Genomic DNA, 14,162 nt, shown 5'->3' on the forward strand with positions numbered 1-14,162 from the left:
CAAAGCACTTTGCAAATAGGGCAAAGTACTATTTCCTATTTTATGGCTGTGGAAACTGGTTGCAAGAGAGGAGTTAAGCTTTTTGCCCAGGGACACTGAGGAGACTGTATAGCAGGTCCATGATGGGGACCTAAATCTCCAGAGTTCCAGTGCTGTGTCCTGGTCACACATTGCACCACAGGGAAGGCTGCTGGCCACCAGCTCTTGGCTGCTGTCTGTGAAACCTCAGAAGGTGGGGTATGAAATCAGTGTTGGTGCTCCTTTGCTCACTGGTCTGTGGGCAGAGGTGCTGAGCAGAGCAGGATCTGGCAGGAAGGATGCTTGTGTCTTCCTGGGCTGAGATGATCAGCTCTGGCTGTGGGGTGCTGTGAAAGGAAAATGACTTTTAGTTGCTGCTGACTTGGGGAGAAGCTCGGAACCTCACAGTCAGCCTGCTCTGCCCCAGGCACCTTTACAAAGCAAAAATAATTATAGATTTATTACCCTAAATCCTGTAAAATTAGAGTAGTTGCATTATTTATTTTTTTTCTAATCTGGTATTTGAGGATTTACCTGTTTAATACAACCACTTATTACAAACACTTGAATATTGTTTTAAATTCATAATTCATCTGTAAAGAGAGCATTACAGCTGCAAAGACCAGATTTTCAAATACAGGCATGATCTCCTGTCACATTCCAGTTGGATAAATGACACATCTGAAAAACTGGGTCCCTACTGAGGTGTCTGTGGCAGGGATGTAGAGATTTTGCTTCAGGCATCTCTGGAAAAAAACCCATGGCTCTTATCTGCATGTTTCACAGAACAAGTCCTGTTACCAGTTCCTTCCTTCCCCTCGCTGGCTGCTGAGCTTCGCAGTGCCCGAGGATGCTCCCTCACCCCCAGGGCTGCCCCCAGGGTCAGGGTGCCCAGAGAAGGGGGGTTGGGGTGCGAGGGCCAGCGTCTGGTTTCAAAGAAAAGTGCAAAGCCTTGAAAGGAGGGACTAAGAAGAAACAGGTGGGGGGTTAGCCATGGAGCCTCTGAAGTTTATTTGCTTAACGAACAGAAGCCCAGGCTGTCAGACCTAGGTCAAATACTCCTGCAGTTCGGGTGTATTTATTTCATACGTGGCCTGTAACCCAACCTGATTCCTGGATTAAACCACTGTAAAGTCCTGGCCCCAGGAGCACATCCCATGCTTGCCATCAAGCCCAGCACATGCCGGGGCAGGACCTTGAGGGGCCACCTCGGTGTTCAGCAGAGCCTTGTGTCATCAGTAAAGCCTGTAATTATGGGTCCTGTCATTTCCAGTGCAAGCTCTGCAGTTTACAGCTGCACACTGTGACCACAGATCCATCACTTCATTGTCCCATTAACGTGAGCCACGCCTGAAGGCTCCTGGGATGAGCTGCTCAGGCTGCAGCACACAGCTGCTTGGTGGGACACCACTGTCCCAGAGCCCAGGCAGTGGTGACAGTTCTGCACAGCCACCAGGCACCAGGTCCCTCACAGGTGGGAACTCCTGAAATCTTTGTGCTTTCAAGTTTTTAGGAGAGTTCACCTTTTAGTTCAATATTTTCAGGAGTCAGTCAGTCCTTCAGAGCAAAAGGAGGGAAGTTCTGAATTGGCACAATGGTGGTAAAACTACCCGCGCACACACACAAAAAAAATGTTCTGGTTTCCCAGATATTTCCCCAATCCCATTAATTCTAGTAAGGCAAACAGCCAGTGTGCTCCAGAGTATTTCATGAGATGAAAAATTTGCATTTGAAAATTTGCATGTGAAAAATTGCAGATCTGCATTAAAATTAGAAAGGAAAGAGGAATTAGCAGTGGGTTTTCCCAAGCCCAGCCTGAGGCTGATAGTGCCAGGTAACTGTGCTGGTTACCTGCAAGGAGGAGTCAGGTGGAGACGTGAAATCAAACGAGGTAAAATGAGGGGAAAAAGTATTTGCATTCAGAAATAAAGTATGCCTCTTCATTTTAGAGAAACCCTGTTTTTACAGTAGATTTTGGATACCCAAATGTTTGCTTTTAAGTCTGAATCGTGCAGAAAAAAATGGTCAAAAAGTTCAGGAGCTGCTATGTTTTATCAACCTAAGTTTAAAAACCTAGGTTATTTGTATCTTCTTGTTTTGTGGATATTTCATGGCATTTAATTCACTATTTGTGGCTGATTTTTAGATGCAATTGGTCAGGATAGAAGAAGTTTTTTGAGAGAGAAAGGGATCAGTGTTTGTTAGACTTCACCAGTGAGAACTTGATGGGATATGGCAGACCTGCTATGGCTTATCTATAAGCATTGCTGAAAAGTTCTGATCATGACACTGTTTCCATATTAGCCCACAGCATAGCCACACACTGTGGGATAGAAAAAAACCCTCACTTTGAATATATGTTTATCTGTATTTTATTGGAAATTTTTCACTGAGTTTTTTCTTAGGATGATCTAGTCATGTATTCAATGGGCAAATCCATGTAATGTGTGCTAAATATTTGTATCTCACCTATCCTATAACCCTGGAAAGCCTTTTGGACCTGTAAACTTTACTGTATAGCCCAAGTTTAGCTGGGGATTGGTTTTTGGTCCTGATCTTTGTAGATCTGTGAGAACACCCAGTCCTTTACATGGCTGTGGCCTTTGTGCCTATGTTTGCTGGAGTTAGGAACCCAGGAATTCTTTGCTGCTTGCCATTTGCTTTTGAACTCTGCCAAACCATCTTATGCTTCCTGTTTTGTGAGTGGTGACCAGAATCTGGTTTTGTTTTATGTCCTGTAGGGTTCCTGAGCTGGAAGATGCCCGTCTAAGATGGAAACTTCTGCTTCAACAGCTGCTGGGAAAAAAGAAGGGAAAGGTGCTGTTCTGGAGGGGAATGGCTTTACAGAGACGGGGAAGAAACCCCCTCCTTTAGCAGCAGCGGGAGCAGCAGTGTCACAAGGAGGTACTTTGTTTTCCACAATTTGAAAGCAGCAGGGGTGTTTTTTATTAGACTGTAAGAATTTAATAAGTATGGTGGCATCTGTCTTCCTGTGAACACGCTGAGTTTATTGGGGTTCTGGGCTGTCAGAGGATCTGGAAGCTGTGTCACTGCGCGGCATCCAAACGTCACTGTAGTGTGATGGAGAACTGGGCTGGGGTGAGGGAGGGGATGGGTGGTGAGGGGTGGCTGTGGGGGAGTTGGGGCATCCCATCAATGCTTGCCATCAGCTGACTGGTGCTGCACAGTGTTGGCAGCACTGTGCCCTCCACTCCTCCATGGTTAAAGAGTGCCTGGTGGGGCTGGCTGGAGATGGGGAGCACCTCGTTATCCTGGTCAGAAAGGGTTGTCATGTGCCAGCTGTGATCCTGCTAATGAGCTAAACAGACTGCGTGGTCTTCAGGCATTGCTGCTGGGATTTCATGGTTAGAGAGGAATTTGGGAATGTCCAGACCCAGTGCAGGAATGTTCATAAAGAAACCCCTCCACTTGTGCTGTTCCTGTTCAAATCAGTGTGTTAAGCAAGATTTTGGTCTTGCTTCTGTTGAAGTCAACTGGGAAGCTCTTGTGGACACCTGCAGGCATGGAACCATTACTGGTGGATGTAACTGGTGTGCAGGTGAACATGCAGGGATGTTGCTCCTGCCTCCTCCTGCTTGCTGTGGCATGCAAAACCCACCCCCATCTCTGGTACACGTGTGCTGGTGGATATCCAGAGTAGTGCCAGGGCCCATCATGGTGGCACAGCTGTGGGCCAGGCTGTGCCCACTGGGGAGCCACCATAGCTGCCCTCTCGCTGGGGACTGGTTGTCATCTTTGGACAGGGTATAAGAGACAAATTTAGTTTCCACCAGTTTGGATGTGACAGGAGACACCCCAGCTGTGTAAACTTTGCAGACAACTTTTTTTTTTTCCTTTTTGAAATACATGCTGTTGCTAGTCAGAGTCTACCTCAAAATGATCCTGTCCTCTCCCCTTCCTTCAGTGCAGGGTGGTTTTTCATCACCCCAGGAGAACAGAATGACTCTTCTGTGAGTTCCTCTCTTTCTTACTTAGATTGGCTGGAGAGTTTGAGTTTTTTGTTGCCTGAGTTTTGAAGATAGTTTCCGACCAAAAAGGCTTAAATCTGCTTTATCACTCCTTTTCCGTAAACTTTGCTACTCAGGTTTCTTTTTCCAATTGACCTGTGAAGATTCAGATGCACAGAATAAAGTAGGAGGGGCTAGTAATCTATCAGATTAGTTTGTGTGTTTGATAAACATTTTCTTAAAAGCAACCAAAAAGTCTTTTACAAAATTGTTTGGAGGGAAACGCAGTTTTGTGGTGCTGGATTGGTCTGAGCCACTTTCCTTGTGAGCACTGCACAAAGTGGCAGAAAGGAAGGCTTGCCAGGAAGCAGAAATAGGGGGGACAGCAATGTGCAGAAGCTTGGCATCCCCCAGCAAATCCCTGAAGAAGCAAAGGCTGTAAGAACTACTGAGGCAGCCCACTTGAGGTATCACCTCAGTGACTGGCAGACCTGAAGGGTTGATTGGCCCCAACGTAGTCCAAGCATGTTCTAAAATTCACAACTCAGAGATGTGCTGTTATGAATAAACACCTTCTCCCCACTTGGCACTTGCCTTGGGAGCGCCTCCACTGAGGAAGCAGTCACAACCTTTCCAGAGATCCAAATGAGGATGCCCTGAGGTGGAGTGTCCATCAGCCCATGTGGCATCCCTGGAGACCTAATTGGTTTTTAAGCATCTAGTATAATGTGTTCTGTTAGCAGTGTGCTCTCACCTTTGGAAAAAAGTGATTTATGGGCTCAATATTTCTCCTTTTAGTAGGAGGAAGTGGAGAAGTAAGTTGAGGATTGTTTGAAGATGTCAGGGGAATTGTGATAAAAGCGTTGTGTAATGAGATGTAAAGAGTGAAATCTGTGTCACGCTGTGAGGAAAAGTGCTCATAAATGACCCAAAATGGCAGCAGTGGAGCAGCGTGTGGCCGGGCGCTGGCCGCGGGACGCTGCAGGTGATGCACGTGCTCTTGTGGCTCCAAGTGCTTCCCTTTGAACTCTGGCTAGACATAATACAGGCTCCTGAAAGCCAGCAGCATGCTTGTGCATGTGCTTGAAAGTAGAAAAATTGATACAAACTTGTCTTCTAACCTGAGTTAACTGCAAGGTGTGATTTAGCAGGTGATGACAAAAAGGCTGGGTAGAGATGAGACTCTACTTACATGGTATTCATGCTAATGTAACATGTTTCATGCCCTAAACTAAAGTAATTATTCACAACAGGCCAGAACTATGAGTATTTATGCTCATATTTTTACAGAAGAAAGCAAATGAGGCTTGGAGATTAATTAGGAAGTTCAGTTTGAGGAGGGCATCAGCTTTAAAGGGGGGGCCTCTGAGCTCCCCACCCTGCTTTGGGGCCGTACGGGCAAGTCTTTATTCTCATCCAAGACAGACTCTTGATTTCATTTATTGCAGAGGTTTTACTCTTTGTACTAGCATATGAGAAAGTGGCAGTGAGGCTCAGCCAGCGCTGCAAATCACCAAGCTGCTCTCCAGAGCCAAACAAATGTAATTTGCAACACATTTCTCCTCCTTTATTCTACTGAGTCACATAGAAGGAGTGCCATCATAGCACGTTTTGCATATTTCTCAGATCATAAAGTTTTCTTTTTCCCTTGTAGGAATTAATGGATTCATAAGGTTTTATTTCTAATTAATTGAAGGAATAAACTGAATATTAGTTAAATAATTGAAGAATAACTATTTGATTATATTATTAGTTAGACTGTATTATTATAAGATAATATGTTCAGTTTGCATTTCTAGTTCCCTTCCTTTGGGTATTTGTCCCAAATGTTTCCAGCCTCTAACAAATTAAGTTATGGTTGTGGGAAAAGAGATCAATATTGTTGATGCTGGCAGTAGAGAAGAGTCCTTTTGTACTAAAAATTTGCATCTCAGTCTTCTGAAGCTGCCATTTTAAACATCATCTGCGACAGTTTTTTTATAGTAACTCATTGATCAGATGTTCAGAAATTGGCCTCACAGATATGACATCAGGGAAGTCTCTCCTAATTTTCTGGTTTTCCATAAATCATGTTGGCCAAGGAGTCAAAGCTTCTCTTTTCACTTGCAGTAGGGGCAGCTGTGTACGTGTGACTGCGATGGAAAGTGTTTATAATGACAGTGTGTAGGAACTGTAGACAAGTTAGATCTGCAGAAGAGGCTCTTGGTTTTATTGTCTCTACTTCTGGAAGGGCAACATACAACTATTCAAGTTCAGAAAACCGTTCTGTTGAATGCCAAAATCCATATTGCTGTGTAGGGTGGGAGGGTTTGGTGCAGAGCACCACGGGTGAGGCTGGGTTTTGTCCTCCAGGCTGGCTCTGACACATCCTCTGTACCTACAGGCATGAGGAAGCCCAGGCACATGACTGTAGGGGAAATTTAAATGAGCCACTCTTTCAAAGGCAGAGATATTTAGGAAGATAGGTTTCTCATCTTGTAATAAAAATTAAATACAAATTCTCCTAAATGCTAACTGCCCAACTTTAACAAGGTCCAGAATGCACCTTTCCCTCTCCACCCCACCCTCTGCATGACACAAACTCCAAGGTCCCAAATTGATGGTGTTTATGTTTGAAACATTTTTCTGATGTCTGGCTCTGTCAAGACTAATTTTAGCATTTCTAAAGCTGAGTAAAAATACAGCCTCATTACTTTGATGTCAGAGCATAGTTTACTATTAGTATATTCTGGGGTTTATCATTTTAGTCATGTTTAACACAGCTACAGCAGGCATGCACTATTAAATCTGGCTTATTTTACATTCCTGTCCGAAATTATTTATTTGGAACAATTTCCTCTCTATCAAAAGACACGGCTAATGCTGAGTTTTAATGTGTTATTTACACACAAAATAACCTATTTACAACTCAGTATCTGCCGCAGGGAGAATGAATGGGGCAGTGCTCCCTTCATCCTGTTGTATCTGAGTTTAACAATCTGGATTGCTAATAGAACCATTTATCACAGGGTGGTAATTTATTTTATGTTAGCTGCACAGGTCTCCCTGCCTCTGATCTATGGAAATACTTTGTATATAATGAAGTTCAACAAGTCATTTGGTGTAAACATGGGGAAGCCAAGCTGCAGAACTAGTACGACTCTGGCTGTGCTTTTTTTTTTTCCAGGAGGTAACGACTCTCCTCTGATATTAAGGCTTCAGTTGATGAAATACAGCTCTTTGCCTTGTGTGTGCTTTAAAGGCAGAGTATGGGGCTTTTCTGCAGTGGATCAGAGATTGGGATGGAGTTTGCTCACTTGATTTATGGGCTGGCAGGAATGCTTAGTTCTGCAGAAGTAGCACACTCAGCCCTTTCACAGGCAGAGGAGAAGGGCAGGGATCACCTCCCATTCCTCTCCAGAGGTCTTCCATAAGCAAGCCCCAAGTGGCATTGGCAGGGAGTCCTTGTGCAGTTCAGCTTGTCTTAGTGCTAGATTATGGGAAGACCATGTAAATGAGGAGGAGGAAATGCCAGCATCCCAGCACACCTCAGTGCACTGAAAAAATACATAGTCTGTGTGGCCCAAGACTCAGACAAATTAGAATGAGAACAGCCCCAATGAAGTCATCTCCTATGTCCACCCTGGAGGGGCAGGGATCTTCTTGAAGAATGTTTTTCATTCAGTTCACATTTTCCAGGAAAAGGAACATAACCAGTACAAGCACATTCTTAGTTTCCCTGCTCTGCACTGCTTTGCTGTGTACATCTTAAAATACTGAGAGATGTGTTCAACAGAAAAGCTGGGACTGGCTCCAGGGGGAGAGGGGGCAAGTGGTTAAAACTGAATGATGGGAAAGTCCTGTAATTCAGACTGAGAAATTCTCCTACTGCACAGACTTCAGTGGCCCCCACCTTGGGTAGAGCTTCAGTGCAGTGCTGCCACAAGAGCAGCAGCAGTCAAGAACTGTATTTCTTCTCTGACTGTTTCTGTCAGCCTTTCATGAAACTAATTCTCTTGGGTCCTGAAGTGTATTTCTTTGCTACTGTAGCCCTTCTGAGTGCGCAGATTGCCTACAGTTCCTTGTGTACCCACTCATGTCCCTTTGGGCAGCTGGATGTCTCAGATGCTCAGACTGGTGCAGTGCTGAGACTGTTCCCAGTCACAGGATATCAAGGACAGTGACAAGCTTGCCAGCTTTGTCTCATGCTGGTCACCTGACACCTGCTCTTTGGGATAGTTTAGAAGGATTCGTGTAGAGATAGATGAAGTCAAAGCCAGGCTGCACCATTTTTATGTTTCATGAGCAGTGTCTGGGGTGTGGGCCTGGCAGAGAGTACTCTGGGAACAGCAGGTTTAGTTCTTCAATTACAGTGGCAGAATTTTGATAATTAAGATGGCCACAAACTGTGCTACAAAAGCACGTTTTGTCTTCTGCCTGCCCTTTCTCTTCTATCCACAGCTTGCAATGCTGTCTCCCTAGTTTCTTCTTCGAAGGAGTCAGCCCAGGTAATCCTTTGCTTTGCTTAAATGTGTGATTGGAGTCTGACTTCTTGGTTTGTTTTCTTTTTTCCCTCATGGGGGAAAGTTCTTGCCCAGGTCTCTCTACTGACTTTGTGTGGTAGCCAACCCTGTGGGCAAAGGTGTGACCTCAGAGTGGATAACCATTAATGTTTACAGACTTTTTCATTCAAATTGTGTAGCCCTTAGATTATGCAACAGCTTTATGGTTGGACGTGATGATCTTAAGTGTCTTTTCCAGCCTAAACAATTCTATAATTCACAGCATCAGCTAGCATTCCCTAGTTGTATACAGTTCCTCCACACTGTTAAAGCAAAAGTTCTTATAATTTCAGCTTGTTACAGATGCAAAGGTACTTTTGAAGACAGAGTAATTTTATTTCATCCCTAACATACTGCCGGTTTGCACGCCAAGTTGAAAAGCTTTTATGACTTTAAAATAGAACAAGTAATTCTTCACAGGCTGGTTCTGGCATTGGTGATCCCAACCATTAAGCACCACCTGGAAGACCTTTGTATTTTGTGAGTGTATTATCTTACTATTAATAATAACTGTAATAATAATAACTTCTGCGTTTCTATTACTCTGTAAGCTCCATAAGTTTATTCTGGCAAATACTGGTAAGTCTTCTTCTCTGGGGACCCAGTTTAGTCTTCATGTAAGTGCCCTCAGAGGGTAGCTAAATATAACCTTTATAACTGGTGCTAAACTTACCTATTGTGGATTGGTCCATTGTAGTCAAGTAAGAAAATCTAGTGGTGATAATGGATTATCTCCTGGATTGTCTCCTCTGCCAGCACGTCCCCAGAGCTTGAATTTTTAGTATCTCTGACAGCTTTTTGCTTGAATGCCTGTGAATTTGTGCAGGTTTTATAAATCAATTCTCCCAACAGCACCCATTAGCCAAGGCATTTGAGCCTTCCATAATCATGGGAGGACAAAGGATGGGAGTTATTTTGTCTAAGTTTGCTGCCTAAGTGTTAGGTGTCTAGTTTGGGATGCTTTTGTATTAGAGTGGAGTGAATCACATTGTGCCTGCTTTATTCCTTTGAGGGCTTCATGCCTGATTTAATGTTAGGTGGAAAAATCCCAGTCTTCCCAACTTTGCCAAAATTTCAAAGTGGGGTTAAAGTGAGAAACCAAGGTGGGACTAGATTCATATTTAAAGCCTTTCATTCATGTTCATCAGTCCATAGCCTGATGAGCAGTCTGGGAGCCCTGACTGCCAGCTCTGAACTGAAATCTCACCCTTGGCTTCTCAAGTTAGAAGCAAACTCAGCACCCAGATGTCAACACAGCCAGGGGGGCTGCTTCCCAGAGCTGCTCCTGCTTTACGCTAGGGTTGGCAAAACTAGTGTTTTAACAGCCCATTCAGAGAGATGGGAGATTTAAAATCCCCACTAAAAATACAAGGGGAAAAACCATAGTAAATTCTCAAGGCTACAAAAAGCTCCTAAAAATAACCCAAATGGAGGAAGGCTATTAATGCAAAAGTAAATAATTATGTTAAGGAAAGCAACTAGAGAGGCCAGTTGTGTAAATCACTTTAAGGGGAACAAGCCTTAGATAAAATCCATCCTTTTATCACACAGATTAGGTCTACCTTTGGATGCTAAATAATTGATAGGGTTTGGCAGAGTATTCCATGGCTGCCTGCACAGAGCAGTGGGACTGCTCCCGAGGTCAGACGAGTGGCAAAGAAAAATGTTCCTAGAAATGCTGTGCATCCAATACCAGCACCAAGAAACAGGGCTTTTATTCCCAGCACCCCCTAAAGAAATGGCCTTGAGAAGGCATCCATACACCTTGCAGTGAAAAGAGGACTTGGCATTGTTCCTCACCTTGTTAAACTGCCCCCCATGAAATCAGGTTGTCTGTTTTCATGGTTTTGTGTGGTGATGAGTGAGGTGCAGAGGCCTGAGAGGATACAGCCAGTTTCACTGGAACTTTATTATTAGAGAAGATTAATTATGCTGGATGGTGGCTTCTGGGAAGCCCAGGGCTTGTGGGGGGATTTCTTGCTTTGTGCAGCCCCCACACATCTGTCTGCGTATGAACATCCTGGCAAGACAGGGAGAGGTCATTGCTCCCATTCTGCAGACAGGGAGCACAGGGGATTTTTTTCCAGGGTCAAAGTGGCTAATATGGGTTGAGCTGTTTCAGAGGGATGTCAAGTGATTATCTCTGGGACTTCAGATGTTCATATGTGGTGTACATGGGACGTAGATAATAGTACAGAGGTCTTAGCCCAGGTTCCTTGGTTCACCATATCCACTAGCAAGCCCTTCCTCTCTCAATGATATGCCATGTAATCATGGTCAGATGACTCAAATCCTCATGCCCATCTGCCAAACGGAGGCGTTGTTTCTTTCCCTTCAGGAGAGATGAGCACAAGTTGTGTATGCATCATCCAGAGCCTCTGAGAACATCACGATGCAGCAGGCAGCTTCATTCCTCTTGGTTGTTGCATAAGGGTATGAAAATGCTCAGTAGCACAAATAGGTTATCACTGAATTTAAACTAACTCAGCAGTGCCTTTGTTCAGTACCTAGCACAGTGGGCTCATAATTAGAGACTACAGATTTTTCCAGAACCAAGTGAGGCAAAAATTGCAGAAACCTTAAATTCTGAAATAAATTGATATCCCATGAATTCTGTGTGGGGACTATGCTTGACAGGATGAGTTCTATGATCTTAATGGTAATGACAGAGAATAAAACCTCAGCCAAGATTGTAAATTTAGCTCTTGAAGGAATGAAGGGGATACAGTATTTTCATGCAAACTTCTTCAGAATTATGTTAAACTCGTGACTTTACATGTGTTGGAAAATGACCTATGCTGGGTGTTCTGTGACTCCTACAGTAGTGTTGGGTTGAAATCAGGCAAACCTTGCTGGAAAGAACTGAGCAAAACTTTGGGCACATAGGCTGAGTCCAAAATGAAAATTAAAAAAATTGAATGTGATCCCACATGATCACAAACTTGACTGAAATCAATTCTGCCTTTTCTGTAGTTTGTTAGAGAGCTCAGTGGGGGTTTCTCTCTTCTTTTTTTTTTTAATACTTTCTTCCTCCTCCTGGAATCCCAGATCTTTTTAAGATCATCCCATTGAAAATGCTTCCAATTGTAAGTAAATCATAAATAAGATCAGGAGAATTATAAGCAAAATATTTATATTTACTGCCACCAGTATCTGATTTTTAAAATACAGTGACATTTGCAGGGATTGAATGGTGCCATTTTAGCCAGAAAGCTGTTCTATTCTGTTCTCTTTTCTTACAGTGATCAGCTCTTGACTGACAGATTTTCAGAAAAAATCACAGCTGGCAACAGATGCATCCTTAAATAAACAGTTAAAGTAGATGTTTTGATGGCTTCAGTTGTATTGATATAAAAGATCAGTGTCTAGCATTCCTGAAAACTATCCAATAGAGGAGGTATCTTCTTCTAAGCCCCTGGCCCTGTGTGTGCTGCTTCAACAATAGTTTAATCTTTTAAAGAAAGCAGAGGGTTTATGCACCTGTGGGATGCTCTGAGCCAAGGGAGAGTGACAGGGGATCAGCACTGCTGACCCTGGAGTCAGAATGTTGGCTAATATTTAGATTTTTCTGAAATGAAATTTTTCTGTTTGTGAGGTGATAAAATTACCTTTCTCTCTCAGTTTTTCTACCTGAGACTCACCCTGGTTTATGGTTACTCTTTGTGGGATGGACCAGCAGTGATGGGGGAATTTCCTGCATCCTGGCTGGAGTGAATATCCCTGTCCTGTGTTAATGTGTCCAAGTGCCTTCTTGCAAGTGAGGCTTGAGGTTAAGCCAAATCTGTTTGTGTCGGTTTGCAGGTACAGCTGATGATGTTCTTTCAGAGGCATTTACAGCCACACTATAAAGTAAAACCAGGGAACCACAAAGGTGAGGACTTTAGGCATTGGTTTGCACGTCCCGTTTTAACGAGGGGAATTATTATGTGTTGTGGGAAGCTGATCCGACTCCCAGAGGCTGCTTGTGTGAAGATACCCAATTTTTTGGTGGCTCCCTACAGTGAGGGCACAGAACTGAGCCTGGAGAAAATTAGTTTCAGGTCCTGATGAAGTCCCAAACTTCCTTCATGATTTTGGGAAAGCTGCTTGACTTCCCTTTGCTCCCTCATTTATATAATGAACTCGGGTTGTTCTTTGGGCCTCCAGGCCCATCCATCAGCATCTGGTAGCATGTTTATGGCATCAGTCACAAGGAAACACTTAATGGTCAGACTGTGGGGAGGTTACCATTTCCCACTCCCCACCACCTGCAAGAGAGTGCTGCTGCCCCTGGGTGCTGCCTTACAAGGGTGACCATTTCATATGTCTTAGGTGTCGCATATGTTGTCCAAAGGGGACAATAAAACAGTTTTTTAGGGTTGGGGAAGATAAGTTTTAGTTCTTGCAGTAAAGGTGTTTTCAATATCTGCAGTGGAGAGACCATTTGGGGGTATAGAGATGGAGTGTATTCCAAACGGCCATGCTTGCTCTGAAGTGAGAAAGTTTTTCGGGTGATCTTACCTGGAACTCAGCTGGACAACATCAAGTTGTTAATAACAACTTGTAAATGTAAATATTCTGTATCAAAAAAAGAGAAAATTATTTTTCTTAGTTCAAAACAGTTTCTTATGTAAGTAGTCTGTGGGTGAGCTCCAAATACCTCAGTGGGATTTTGGACACATCTGGATGAATTTACAGAAACCGCGGAGAGCTTCATGGTTTACCCTGACCCAAGCAATAGACACCCAACAGACATGTATATTCACCCAGTCTAGCAATAGACAGTGGTCTTAGCCAAGTCCTTTGTAATGAGACTCTTGGATGCTAGGTGATGGAAGGATAAAATCATTGTCATGGGATAACAGCTTCGCAGAGAAACTTAGTTTCAGCTTACCTTCCCATTAGTCTGCTGTGCACATGCAAGTTCTAATACTGTAATCAGCTGCAGAGGAGCTGGCAATGCTCTTGTTTGGTGTGATTTTTTTTCCCTTTGAAAACTCCTGAGGAACTTTCTGTGCTGTTAAAAAGACATCCTTAAAACATTTTTACTGCAGGGTCCTGTGTTTCAACTGCTGGAGCAGTGACTCTTAAAATAGATATGAGATGACTGAATGTGTGAAAAACATTTGCATCTCATATTCTGAGCTCTGTACATTCTGCATCACTTATGCAAGCAAGTTAAAAGGGTTGAGAGTTTTGCAAATTCTTTTGCTGCTTTTAATTCCACTCAGAACAATGTCTTTGCAGGTGAAATAAGATCCAAGGCTATCTTTTGGTCACATAGAGTCACTGACACTTGAAACAGGCTGGATTTATATGTAGTTACTAAAAAATATATAGCAAAATTAAAGTTTCAGACACTGAGTTCACATGCACTGCCCATTGTAAAGATAAGTAACGGCTGTTATAAGAACACTTAAATGGTTACCTTTGGGACATAAAAGGGATCTTTGAAGACAGTAAGTCTTAATACAGAAATGTTTACTCATAAAAAATACATTTGGAATGGGGGAGGGGAACACATTTCCTATTAATGTGGGGTTTGACTTTCATGGCAGGTTGTAGCTGGTCTTTAACCTCTGTAGCACTTGAGTGAGGATAGAAATGAGCTTCTCTAAGTATCAGCCCACAGGGCCTTTCCTCAGTGCCTGTATCT

The 14,162-nt window shown here is 43.4% G+C and overlaps 1 protein-coding gene across 1 annotated transcript in view; it reads left to right on the plus strand.

Annotated features, from left to right (window-relative positions):
- Nucleotides 1-2,789: 2,789 nt before the first annotated feature.
- Nucleotides 2,790-14,162, plus strand: part of GLI2 (GLI family zinc finger 2) — a 136,542-nt gene continuing 125,169 nt past the window's right edge. Inside the window, exon 1 of the mRNA XM_066553486.1 lies at nucleotides 2,790-2,922. Coding sequence (XP_066409583.1) covers nucleotides 2,790-2,922 — 133 coding nt within the window. The remainder of the gene's footprint in view (nucleotides 2,923-14,162) is intronic.

The sequence above is a fragment of the Molothrus aeneus genome, chromosome 7, assembly GCF_037042795.1.
Source record: "Molothrus aeneus isolate 106 chromosome 7, BPBGC_Maene_1.0, whole genome shotgun sequence".
In the NCBI taxonomy this organism is placed as follows: domain Eukaryota; kingdom Metazoa; phylum Chordata; class Aves; order Passeriformes; family Icteridae; genus Molothrus; species Molothrus aeneus.